The following is a 13,727-nucleotide window of genomic DNA, read 5'->3' as shown; positions in this document are numbered from 1 at the left end:
TGTTTTATTAGGCTTCTGGTGCAGTAAGTCGATGCTTATGTTTAGTATGCAAAATACAGCATTTCTAGCATTATTCTATTTTAGACTTTAGTTTCCCTTTAACAAAAGAGACCCACAGTAGCTCTCCACTATTCTTTTCTGCCGATTCTTTGCTAGTGCTCTTTGCTGCGTCAGTTACCTGAGCTTAAGTACCAACAATATACGGTATATAGAGAATAAAAAAGTCGAGGCTAATTAGTAATTAAGTCAGTCTGACATAACACGGCAGCTCAGAAATCAGTGTATTCTGCATAATAATTGATAATAATCATCTACTTTAGCATTAGCATCTGTGTCAGATAAACTACATATTCTGATTGATAATTTCCGACAACCCTTAAGCTGAAGATGGCCTAATAAGATCCAAGATGGCGAGCTCCTGTGGACAATTTTGAAGGCCTGGATAATAATTTTTATAGGACTGCTTGGCTAATTTGCTTCTGCTGAAGCTATTATTGTGACTATATGTGTATGGGGACCGAAGTTAATAGCTGAACATAAAGCCCTGTGTAATATTGTTTTACTTTGTAAATAAAGGGCATTAAAGGTTCTGTGTGTTTCAGGGTTATATACAGCAGGAAGATGTTGAGTCCCTTACCCCCTTCCATGTGCCATCAGTCCACCACAAATGGGAGCCTGGATATGTTTCCAGAATGTGGATAATAGGAGAATTAAAAAAATCTTGACTGTTGTACTGTTAATGGGGTGCATTTAGTTAAATTGGTAATTATATATCTATTTTAATTACATCAAACAGAACGTTTTATTGCAGACACATTTGCAGTGATGCCTGTAATGCCTTTGCTGTGTTTTGCGGTACAAAACAGTCTGAACGGACAGTTGTGTAAAGTGGAATTTGAAGCACACATGGAAGCCTTCTGCTCCACTCTTGGCCTGAAAGGATGGGTGGGAGGCTTCCCCTAGCACAGACTGAACTAACAAGGGAAAGGCACGCATAGCAGAGGAGAGTGAAAGCAACTATTAGGTACTTTGAATAGTACCTGAATGTTACCTGTAGACAGTAAAACACAGGGCTGATAGTTAAATGCGATATTCCAATGGTTAGTACTTTGTTACTTGTCCCTTATACGTTGTTTCTGCCTGTGCATCACTGTTTTACAAGACTGTGTTTCATATTACCAACAGCAGTTTAAAATTGTCAGCCTTCAAAAAAAGGTATTCATTAGGTAGAAAGGTAGTACTATGGGGCAGATTCACTAACCTGCGGAGTTGCGCTAGCGCAGGCTTCGCCGCACTTCGCTAGGCAAAGTTTCGTCAGGGTGCCGCTAATTCACTAAAATCCAAAGTTGCGCTCCGGGAGGCGAACGGTAGCGAAGTTGCGCTAGCGTTAATTCGTCAAGGAAAGCGAAGTTACGCTAGCGATGCCTAATTTGCATACGTTGTATATGTAGCAACAAATACATTACACTACACAAGCCTGGGAAAGCTTCATAAGATAAAATAAAGTTGTTATTTTGCCCTACACATGTGCCCACTGTAAAGTTTAGGTGCCATATGTTAGGAAATGTAGGGGGGAAGGAGGGTACCCGCAAAAAAATTTACGATCTTTTTCAGCCCATCACCCTTAAAAAAGGAAAAAACGCCAGCGTTTTTTGGGACTTAGAAAAAATTTCAACTTTTTTTGAAGCAATCCCTATCTACTCTTTTGCACTTCGCCTGGTCTGAGGTGGCGAAGGCAAGTCTGGCGCAAGAAGTAATGTTCAGTAAAATGTGCAAGTTAGTGAATTAGCGTAGTTACGTCCCTTCGCCATAGCGCAACTTCGCCTGGCATAAGGGTGCGATGTAGCGCTAGAGTAGGTCCACTTCGCTAGCGAATTTACTCCAGCACCGGTTAGTAAATCAGCAAAGTAACGAAATGACGTCACGTTGGCGAATTTGCGCTAGCGTTAGGCGCTTCACAATTTATTGAATTTGCCCCTATATTTGCTGTTAATCAATAATGCACTGGTTTGTTTTGCCACTATCCATAGATAAAATGTATCTTGCCCCAATGGTGAACTGACTCCACTGCCATATGCATTTCAGTACATATATAAACCAGGTTATAGAGCAGATCATGCTTGTCCTGTTTTAAATATGACATGGTAGTCCAGCCATGTAGTAAACTGTCTTATCATGAGTTACTCAGAAGTATTGAGAGCTAGAAAAGGCAGAGGATGTGAGCACATCCTTCTTATTATTCTACTTCTTAAAGTAAGGACTAATGTTAAGCATGTAATATTTCAATTCTTTGATTCTCTTGCACTGCCTACAGCACCACAAAGTAAGAACATTGGATTTTTTTTAAGAAAGCTCGACTTAGTGGCTCTTCTAATGGGGTAAAAAAGCATGGGAAACATGTGCATGGCCAATTGTGCTTTATTTTAGTTTTATGGTATGGGCAGCCAATATCCAGAAAGCTCCGAAATATGGGAAGTCCATCTCCCGCAGACTCCATTTAAAAAAAAAAAACATTATTCTCTCTATTAATAAAACAGTAGCGTGTACTTGATTGTAACTAAACTGCATAGATTTTATAGTGAATAAAGTACCCTCTCTTGTAAGACATAAGGATATTATAAGTTACCCAGGAGTTCCATGACCATATATAAAACACAAGGTCGCAGGACAAGTGTTTTTATACAGGTTGTGGAGCTCCGAGGTGACTTCAAATATCCTCACATTCTCCAACAGGGGGTACTTTATTTATTATAATACACAAGTTTTAGTGAGTCATGTGACAGAAATGACATCAGTAAGCTCCAATTTTAACCGATAACATCACTAAGCACCATTTATAAGGGTATAATTTACAAGATATTTATGGCTTTTGTGTATTATAAATGTATATATTCTACTGTATTGTAGATCAGTTTCATAGCATTCCTAATGTTCTGCAAGTCTGTAAATGTATGTAAAACAAAAATGTTGAGTTGCAAGGTGGATAAGAAGTTGCTATGTGCTGAACAGAAGGAAGACAGTTTACCATTAAATAATCCAACAGAAACGGAGCCACAAGTGGCATAGTAAATTCCTTCCTGATCCCATATGGAAATAAGATGAAGCAAAAATCAGGAGTTGATGAATCATTGGGATTTTCACTGGGAACATGATGCTGGTTGGACAAAGAAACCACTGGTTTCAGGAACTTTTCTAAACCCCATGCCACCTGAGAAGACAGATTCACTGCACCCCCTCCTTTTCTGTGCTCCAACAATTGGGGGGGGGGACACATTACTAGTGAAGAGAACCAAATTTCTAATTAAGAGAACTTAATTTGGGCTCTTAAAGTTACTGGGGAATGCGTTTTATCACCTCTAGTGCATCTTTCCTTGCCTCATTCAGCTCTAATGATCTAAGTGTTCATGAAATAATTCCTACTTCTGTAATAATTGCATCTGCCAGCCAAATGCTGAGCCCCCTAACTCTTACCAAGCCAAAAGCAATATGTTTCCCACTAATGGACATCAACTCACCTTTTAGATCACTGTGATTATGCATTAATCTAAACATGTTCATTACCCAAAATTTCTACATCTGAACATCTAAACATACAAATTATTAACCACCCATAATGATATTCTTGAACCAATACATAAACAAATACATAAATCATTGCTGGCTGCATAGAACCACATAAAATATAACATCCTGATTTAATTTCGAACCTGAGCCTAGTTCCCAAAACACCCACATACTGTGGCACCTAACTGGGCCTAGCCCCCAAGGCCTATCTTTGAGGTTTGAACTACCTCCTTCCTTTTTCTTTTTCCCTTTTTGGCCATAGTGCAGCCCACCACGCGTCCATATTGCTGCGACTACACAACCATCGCTGTCCCATTCATCCCCTTATTCACGTACCCCTGGGTGGGTGGTAGGGAGCTGTCTCCACCTTCAAGTAAAATGTCTGCCCCTTATTTTAGTATCACCTTATTATACCCTCTGTTGCCCCTTCTCCCTTTACCCTGGCTAACTACTACAATTCCCTTTGTAAACCGCTGCTCAGTGAAATGGAATTTTTCCCCTGCCCCCCCCCCTGTGGTTTATTTTGGAAGTGAGCTATAACTAATATGTTATGGGTCCCCAGACAGTTTAGCCCTAAAGAAAATCCCATACTATAACAAACCCTGCTCAAATGGGACAGTTTACAACAGGGTTATAGCTTAAACACTTTCTACAAACCACTACTTAGTTGGGACACAATCCTGATTTCCTTGCAGGCTCTCATGATAATTTCACTTGGTGAACTGAGAACTTACTCGGCTTTGGGATCTTACAAAAACAGGTTCTTTCTCTTGGCATAGGTGGTTAAGCAGAGACAGCAATGCTGGGTACCTATCCATCATGTGATAACCAGTTTTGTGGTATACAAAATGCCAAACTAAATCTTGTTTTATCCTCATAGTAGAAATATTTCTGCAGTACAGATGCCTGGAAATGCCAAGTGTCCTTTACATATTATATTACTTACTGCCAAAATCCAGCAGTTGGTAGACATTCCCATATCATGTGGAATATTAAAAGAGGGAAAGTTTTTTAGTTTTTTTAAGGACTAAGCCTGAAGCCATGCACTTCACTGTTCTCTTTTAATTTTATGGCTAGACTCTAAAGTAGGGGTGATAGAAAGTGATGCTGCCACTTCTCAGGAACAAACAACAATACCGTACAAACATCACCGAATTGAGTTACATAAATGTGTTCCCATATTAGAATAGAACCCACTGAATGATGTTGGGCCCAATTCCATTAATTGGATTGACATTACATCCCAAGGAGTTGTGAGAATTATCATTGTTTAGTTTTGCATTCGCTACATGAGCATTCTGGATATTCATAACTTATTCACAACAGTGCTTGTATATTAATTTAACTCTTTTTTAACATCCTACTTTTTTTTATTGAAATGCCTCTAGAGATGATACAAGGGTCGTCCTTTAAAGGACACCTATCACCTAAAACGGTTTCCCCCACCAGTGGTGCGAGCTAACAGAACCCTCACTTCAGATGGGGGAAACAAATGCTATTTTTTCCCTCATGCAGAATGTGGTCTCTGTTAGCTCTCATATATATCATTTTTAGGTGATAGGCTCCCCTTAAGTTACATTTTCATATTGATAAGATGAGAGTAAATATAGCTTTAAATTGCTGGCCACACAATTGTTGTTAAAGGAAGCAAAGGTTACTGCCAGCACATAACTTAAAAGGTTTGAATACATTTTGGATTTGAGGAATATTAATCCTCTCCATTTGCATCTGCTTCACAGTGTATAAATATTTATTTTTAAGCACACTGCCGTGTGGATGCCAAACGATTTTTACAAGCTGTCCTCTTGCAATCCTATTAGGAGTGGCATGATTGAAAATCTGTCTTCTCATAATATGTGTTTGCGTTTTACACCTCTTACTCAGAACTTGATAGGAACAGCACTTCGCATTTACACCATTTCTGGGCTTATTTATCATGGGCTAGGGGCAAGAGTAGGGGTACTAAGAAGCTACAAACTTGCAGCCTTTGCCAGAGTCGGACTGGGCCGGCGGGGCACCAGGAGAAAACCCGGTGGGCCGCACCGGGCCCAGGTCCGCACCCACATGTGGCTGTCATCGGCACTGCAGGGGGGTCCGGAAGGGGCCCTGGGGTAGCAGCCCCCGGTGGGCCCCGGGCCCCCCAGTCCGACCCTGGCCTTTGCACAATCCTGTAAGCAGCCGATATGTTCAGGTCCCCCTAATGCTTTGCATCTCCCAATGTCTGTCTTACTTATCCAGTTTAAGGTAGGGACATACAGTATCTGGGGTGCCTGTCCATATGCATTTTGTGTCCTGCCCCTCTAGTATGGAGCACTGCTGCAGCTGTTAGTGATGTACAAGATAACTTTATATAATACACAAAAGCCATGAATATCCTGTAAATTATATCCTTATAAACGGTGAGTTCTGATGTCATCAGTTATAAACGGTGAGTTCTGATGTCATTTCTGTCACATGACTCATTGAAATTTGTGTATTATAATAAATAAAGTACCCCCAGTTGTAAAATATAAGGATATTAGAAGTTACCTCGGAGTTCCATGACCTGTATAAAAACACTCGGCCTTCGGCCTCGTGTTTTTATATGGTCATGAAACTCCTCGGTAACTTATAATATCCCTATATTTTACAAAAGGGGGTACTTTATTCACTATATATTACTTTATAGGTGAATGTGGAAATATGTTTTACATTTTCAGTATAGACAGCTGCTTGGAGCATAACATTCACTATGTTTTGGATTAATCAAAATTATGAAACTCCATTGATATCTCACTGCATAAGGAATATGGTGGAGCTCAGTGTTTTGTGTTCTAGCAGCAAATGGAATATATTTTGCTTGGTTTTGTGCTGTGCTATTACATTATTTGCTGTGCCCAGTGTTTACACATGCTACTGTATTAATTTGATTCACTTTCCAACTGTAAATGGTACATTACAGTTTTTATATCCACATCATGTTTCTTCAAATAATCAGTAAATCATATCTCCATAATGTACAGTAACTTTTGGATTTGTGGTATTTTTCAGATGTAATGACGCAGTGAAGTTGGTTGCAATGCATCACGCGTCAAAAAAATTTGACGCCCATAGACTTTAATAGGCGTCGGCAACATTTTGCTGGTGGTGAATTTTTGGCGAATTGAAACGGGTCAGATTTGCCCAAGCCTAATGGCCACAGCAGAAGATGGCAGCCGCCAACTGCACTGTGCTGCTCTGATGTTCTGTAGATGGTGCCAGGAGACTTTTAGGTACAGGCATGGATGTTTTGGGGAGAGTAGATATGGGCTATTACTTAAAAATATACGGGGGGTTGACTTTGAGTACTCCTTTAAGACATATTAAAAAAATGAAAGCATTGGGGCGTGGCCTAACTGCCAATGTAGGAAGACGTGTTCCCGCTGAGCTCCGGTGTCATTGATCCGTGCTGACTGATCAGAGGGCTCCACAGCCTCGAAATTGCATAATCGGCTACCTAACACCACCTGTATTGCCACAGATGGGGGGCCACAAAAAAGCTAGCGACACAACAGCGTCTAAAATGGACAAGTATGTCCGGCTACAGAATCAAGATGGCGCCCGGCTCCACAGAGCGGACCCGCCATCTTCACAACCTCCACCAGGTCAGTGTGCGGACCAGTCTGATCCGGAACCGACACTGCAAGAAGTCCTCCTTGCGATCCGTGAATCTAGGACTGCGGTGGAGGTGAAAATCGATACCAGGATCGAGGAGGTTAAAACGGATTTGGCGCTTCTACACCAAGATCTTCAGAGAGTGCGTGAGCGGACCGCGGAGGCGGAGAGGAGAATCTCCGACATCGAGGATGTTACTAGAGATGTTCCGCATGCCATCAGTGATCTGCAACAGCAGCTGAAAATGTGTAGAGCCAGGGCGGATGATTTGGAAGGCCGGCAACGGCGGAATAATATCCGCGTCACGGGTATACCTGAAGGCCAGGAAGGGCCCAACCCGGAACACTTCCTAGAGGCCCTGATCAAGCAACATGTTGAGGCACGGTACCTTTCTCCTATTTTCCTAATTGAGCGGGCTCACAGAATCCCCGGGCGCCCTCCGCCTCCGGGTGCACCTCCACGCACTATGATAGCCAAAATTCTCAATTACAGAGACAGAGACGCTATCCTGAAACAAATGAGGGTGAAAGGGGACATTACTATAGAGAACGCTAAACTACTGTTCTTTCCGGACTATACACTCGAAGTGCAGCGGCAGAGGGCAAAATTTGCTGAAGTCCGAAAGAAGTTAAGAGACAAAGGAATTCCTTATTCAACTGTGTTCCCCGCAAAACTCCGTCTGATTGATGGTGAGACCACCCGTTTTTTCGATACTCCCCAGAGTGCCATGGACTGGCTGGAACGACAAGGCGCACCGGCTTCACCACGCAGAGCCTGAACACCTTCCTCCTGCAGTGTGCGTTGTCTCAAGATGCAGGTAACTTCAAGTGCTTGACTGTCACACACATGCTCCCCTCCTGCTGGACTGCTGCCCGTCATGGAGAGGGTGAGCCGCCACCTACACCTGGGGGACCCCAGGTTCGGACATTTGGAGCCTCTGTTCACTGTTGGGACTCGGAGCGAATTGGGTAATATGATATGTTTACAAGTTTAAGTTGAGTGTGCTTACTACTGCGATGGTTCACTCGTCCCTTGCAAATGTTTGCTTACTTCAGTTTGGGGCCAAGGCCCACCCCAGTTTGCAGGGTGGGCAGGGAGGGTTAGGGTTGTATTTTGTGGGTTTTTTCTCCCCCTCCCCTATCTTTACCTTACCCTTATACTTAGGTACAGCGCTGGGTCCAGCACGGGCAATCAACCATAGGTATGAATGGCAACCACAACCTTAGTATCATGGAACGTCCGGGGGCTTAATGACAAAATTAAGAGGGCTCTTATGTTTACTGTTTTGAAGCAATGGGCCCCTGAAATAGTTTGTCTCCAGGAGACTCATCTAATAGGGCGCAAAACTCTTGCACTTAAGAAAGGATGGGTAGCCCAGGCGTACCATGCTACATTTTCCTCCCACGCCAGAGGAGTCGCTATCCTTATTAAGAAAAGCCTTCCTTATGTACTCCACCAGATTCATACAGACCATTACGGGCGATACATTATCCTACATTGTACAATTAGATCGACTGAACTCCTACTGATTACTGTCTATGTGCCTCCACCCTTTAGTATGGAACTTATGGATCAGATAATGCGAAAAGTCATTGCTATGCCTCTCCTCCCCCAGTGCTGGGTAGGTGACTTTAATTGCTGCCTAATCCCGGCCCTTGATAGACTTAATTCCATAGACACTACTCCATCTAAATTTAAAACTGGGTGGATAGTATGGATTGCTGGATGTTTGGAGAGCTAGGAACCCCTCTGCCCAGTCCTACTCATGTCACTCAGGGACCCATCGAACCTTGTCCCGTATAGATATGGCCCTGGTTTCTCCAGAAGTGGCCGCTAAGATTGTAGACATTACTTACGAACCGAGATCCATTTCAGATCATTTCCCCCTTACGTATTAAGCTGCAACTGTACCCGTATCAGGGATTCAAAAGGTGGAGACTGAACTCCTTATGGCTCTCACAGGAGGAGGTAGTAGAGAAGATTCAGACCTCAGCTGAACATTATTGGGAGGAAATAGTAACTCAACATCCCCAGCTCTCCTGTGGGATGCCTTTAAGGCAGTGGCTAGAGGAGACATTATTCAAACAATTAATGCTGTTAGGGCCAATACTAAGCTACAGGTCCAACAGGCTGCTGAGGAGGTGGAGCGGGTTGAGCAAGCTTATATAACTGCACCTTCAGAGGGGGGCCATGCTCTTCTGGTCCAAGCTCAAACAGCTTTGAAGTGTAAGTTTACTGAACTGACCCAGAAAAAACTGTTATATGCCTCCCAAAGGGGGTTTGAACAGGGTGAGAAATCAGGTAAAACTCTAGCGTTCCTTTCCAAAATAGCTGTGCCTAAGACGGTGATTCATAGAATCAGGACTGGTGAGGGACGTATCCTAACTGATCCTAAGCAGATAGCTGACCAGTTTAGAGAGTATTTTTCCAACTTGTACAGTACCCAAGCCAATTACTCCCAGACGCAGTTGGACGATTTCATAACTACCATACCTCTCCCCAAACATCATCCCGCATATGCTGCTCTGTTAGATAGCCCTATAACGGCTGCCGAGATTCAAGAGGCGATCAGTGCAATGGCGACCTCGAAATCTCCTGGACCTGATGGTCTACCGGTAGAATGGTATAGGGCCTTGGGAAAGAAAGTGACAGGTACATTGTGTGATATTCTAGCTCAGGCCTATGACCAGGGTGCATTGCCTCCATCATTTAGTAATGCCTTAATTGTTTTGATACATAAAGAGGGGAAAGATGTGGAATCCTGTGGGTCGTACCGTCCAATATCCCTTCTCAACGTAGATGCTAAGATCCTAGCGAAAGTGTTGGCTATCCGGCTCAAGCTAGTTATCACCGAATTGGTAGATCCTGATCAGACGGGTTTTATGCCTGATCGCGCTACGGATGTAAATTTAAGGAGGCTTTACTTTAATTTGCAGGTCCCACATGACAATGTAGGCTCCAGGGTGATACTGTCGCTTGACTCAGAAAAAGCCTTCGATTCTATTGAATGGGCCTATCTATGGGGAATCATGAGGCAATATGGGTTTGGGGACCGGTATATTCAGTGGGGTCAAACTCCTATACCAAAATCCAACGGCCCAAGTACAGGTTAATGATTTATAACTGATAGTTTTCAGCTAGGAAGGGGGACCCGGCAGGGGTGCCCTCTGTCCCCCCTTCTCTTTGCGCTGGCTATTGAACCGCTGGCCATACAGATCAGAACTTCACCGCAGATTAAAGGGCTCAAATATGGCGACATTGAGGAAAAAATCTCCTTATACGCGGATGATGTATTGTTATACTTAGCTGACACGGGTCCTTCTTTGATAGGGGTACTAGACCTGTTTGATACTTTTACTAGGTAAGCCGGTTTACGCATCAACTGGGCCAAGTCTGTAGTTTTCCCTCTGGAACAAGACCTGGACCCTGGTCTGGCAGCTGACCACAGACTGCAATGGGTCACTACCTTCAAGTATCTGGGGGTCCACATCCATAGGGACTTAGAGCAATTTGTACCCCTAAACATTTCCCCTATCACTAGACAGCTCACATCAGCATTGATATCCTGGGGCTCACTTCCCCTTACTCTCTGGGGCAGAACTAACGTAATCAAAATGATCTTTTTACCAAAGTACCTATATGTCCTACATAATTCACCGTTGAGCATAGCTAAAGACACCTTAGACTCTATACAAGCCCTGATTAGACCTTTTCTGTGGGGTAATAAAGTTCCGAGAGTGTCGCAGAACACGTTAATAGCACCGTATGATAGAGGGGGACTGGGATTGCCCAATCTTTATGCTTATTATCTGGCAGCCCAGCTGGCTTACATTAATTGGTGGCTAACACAGGACCTGGAAAATCCCAATGTAATTCTGCAAGCCAAATATGTGGGCTCTCTGGAGGCTCTACGGAACTGTGTTTTTAGAAAAGAGAAGGATATTCCACACCTTCCACCTTGCATGAAAGCTCCCTGGTTAGCGTGGGTGGCAGTAATGAAACTAACCCGAACCAAACCTCCAATTGTATCCTCAGCGCTTCCCCTATGGGGCAATTCCCATTTGCACCATTTTCTAGATACAGAGATCACTAGATATTGGGCACCCAAGGCAATCAGGTATCTGGCAGATTTGGTGGATGGTTCGACCTTTATTGATATGAACCCATTGAGAGACAAAACTGGGACCCCAAATATGCCCATGTATAGGTATCTCCAACTCCGCCATGTATTTCGGGCTCAGTTTGGGACAGGGGACATGGTACTAGAGGAACCCCGGGTGCTTAGCCAGCTCAGACGCGAGGACACCTCCAAAATGATCTCCAAATTATATGCCATAATAGTGGAAACTGGTCCCAAACCCTTTGATAAAGCTTTAGCTGCGTGGAAAAGAGATATTCCGAATCTCAGTATTGATCAGTGGGATGAAGTGACAGGGAATCTTTATAGCTTCCTCATTAGTGCCAGGGACAAGCTTATTCAGCATAAATTTATTCTAAGAACTTACCTCACTCCCAACAGGTTATATCGCATGGGGAAACTCCCTGCACCACTATGCAAGCGGTGTGGAGAGCAGGATGGGTCTTACTGGCACATGATTTGGACATGTACAGTCATCAATGGATATTGGGCAGCGGTAACACACCATATTCAGTACATTCTTGACCTTCCTTCCGTCTGTTCCCCTGAGATTTGTTTGCTGGGCCTAGTGGATGATTTTCTTATTGCAACCAGAACAAGAGTTCTAGTTAGATCCCTCCTCTACTATGCTAGGAAAATAATTGTTATGAAGTGGATGGCTCCTATACCTCCAAAACAGGGTGACTGGGTACAATATGTTAATAACATGCTCCCTTTGATCAAACTGACCTATGAAGCCAGGGGATGCCCTGGGAAGTTTGGGAATATTTGGGACCCTTGGACTGATGTGCACTTGCCAACATTGCCTTGAATTCTGTATGATGTTATTCTGTGTGCTTATGGAATGTAATAGTTGCATATGGACTTGCTGTACCTCCCCCCCCCCTTTTTCTTTTCTGTATCCCCTTTTACTTTTTTTTCCTTTGGAAATGTTAATAAAAAGTTAACTATTAAAAAAAAAAAATGAAAGCATTTCACAAACAACCAATGTAGAAGTTAGGTACTAGCAATTGCCCATCTAGTACATGAAGATATGGTGCTATAGCTTGAAAACCATGAAAGTATTGGTTATGTGTATTTTGGTGAGGCATGCAGCATGCTGCAACTCAAAGGACACCTGTTCCTAATACCTGTCTTAAGCAGAACTCCTTTTGCATTCTGTACCTATAGACAATCAATGTTGAGCTGAATCTTGATATCCGTGAATTCAGTTTGGTGTTATAAGATCTGTAGTTTTAAATAAAGTATTTTCCTTGTTTCTTTTTTAGATTCATGACTGATGCAGCCCGACGTGAACAAGAAACACTAAAGAAAAAAATCCAGCCTAAGCTCTCATTGACATTATCAAGTTCCGTATCCCGCGGAAATGTGTCTACCCCTCCACGCCATGGCAGCGGCAGCCTCACGCCTCCAGTCACTCCACCAATCACACCATCCTCCTCCTTTCGCAGTAGCACTCCTACAGGTAAGGGTTTAGTTCTTCTATTGAAACAGTGGCACACTTATACCTGAATTCCCAACCATTCCAAACTGAGATATCAATGCACCTTAAGGAGACATACTACTGTCTTTGGCTTGCATTCAGTGTATGTTAGCTCATTTGCTAAAATTCTAGATTGCAACCAAACAGCAATTGGCTTTGACCAGTCTTATAAAAATAAAAAAATGAATACAGAAATCTGTTTGGCTGCTAAAGATAAGTCAGCTATCTTTTACTATAGGTCAGCTATCTTTTACTATAGGTCAGCTATCTTTTACTATAGGTCAGCTATCTTTTACTATACACTAGGCTGTAGAAAGTGTTGCTAAATATGTTGGTGCTTTATCAATAAAGGATAATTATAATTTACTTTTAGAAAGCATTAATTACTTATTTCTTGATCAGGAGAGGAAAGAGAAAAAAATTCTCCCAGCTTTTTTCTGTATGCTTATGGCATATATATATATATATATATATATATATATAAAACAGACATTTCTCTGAGCCTGTGGGACATAAAGAGTGAGTGGAACAAGTGAGCAAACTTTTACCAGACATGCTAAGCCCCTTGGATTGGAAAGTCTTATCCCACATCATTGACACGAGACACTGCATTGAAGTTTTGACTTTTCATATGATATAAGTATACATGTCATAAATTCATCCTCCTGCTTTAAAACCATCTATGCAATCTTCAAATTGGGGAGAGATTTTCCCTCCATGACCAGTATATATACAATGACATTCATATCTCAATGTAAGTATTTATTTTCCTGACCGACAAGAATATGTAAATAGTTAATCATCCAAAGTGAATGTGTGAGCACCCCAATTATTGTGCACTGTATATTTTTTATGATCAAGAACAACTCAGGATAGTTTTATCAGTCATGCCATAAAACTGGGTAATGT

General features: G+C 42.5%; 1 protein-coding gene across 1 annotated transcript in view; it reads left to right on the top strand.

The window, feature by feature from the left end:
* Positions 1-13,727, top strand: part of jazf1.L (JAZF zinc finger 1 L homeolog) — a 189,833-nt gene that overhangs the window by 142,153 nt on the left and 33,953 nt on the right. Inside the window, exon 3 of the mRNA XM_018267419.2 lies at positions 12,604-12,800. Coding sequence (XP_018122908.1) covers positions 12,604-12,800 — 197 coding nt within the window. The remainder of the gene's footprint in view (positions 1-12,603; positions 12,801-13,727) is intronic.

Source organism: Xenopus laevis, chromosome 6L, assembly GCF_017654675.1.
Source record: "Xenopus laevis strain J_2021 chromosome 6L, Xenopus_laevis_v10.1, whole genome shotgun sequence".
In the NCBI taxonomy this organism is placed as follows: domain Eukaryota; kingdom Metazoa; phylum Chordata; class Amphibia; order Anura; family Pipidae; genus Xenopus; species Xenopus laevis.
The sequence above is the reverse complement of the archived record's forward strand: the minus strand, read 5'-3'. Positions and strand labels throughout refer to the sequence as shown.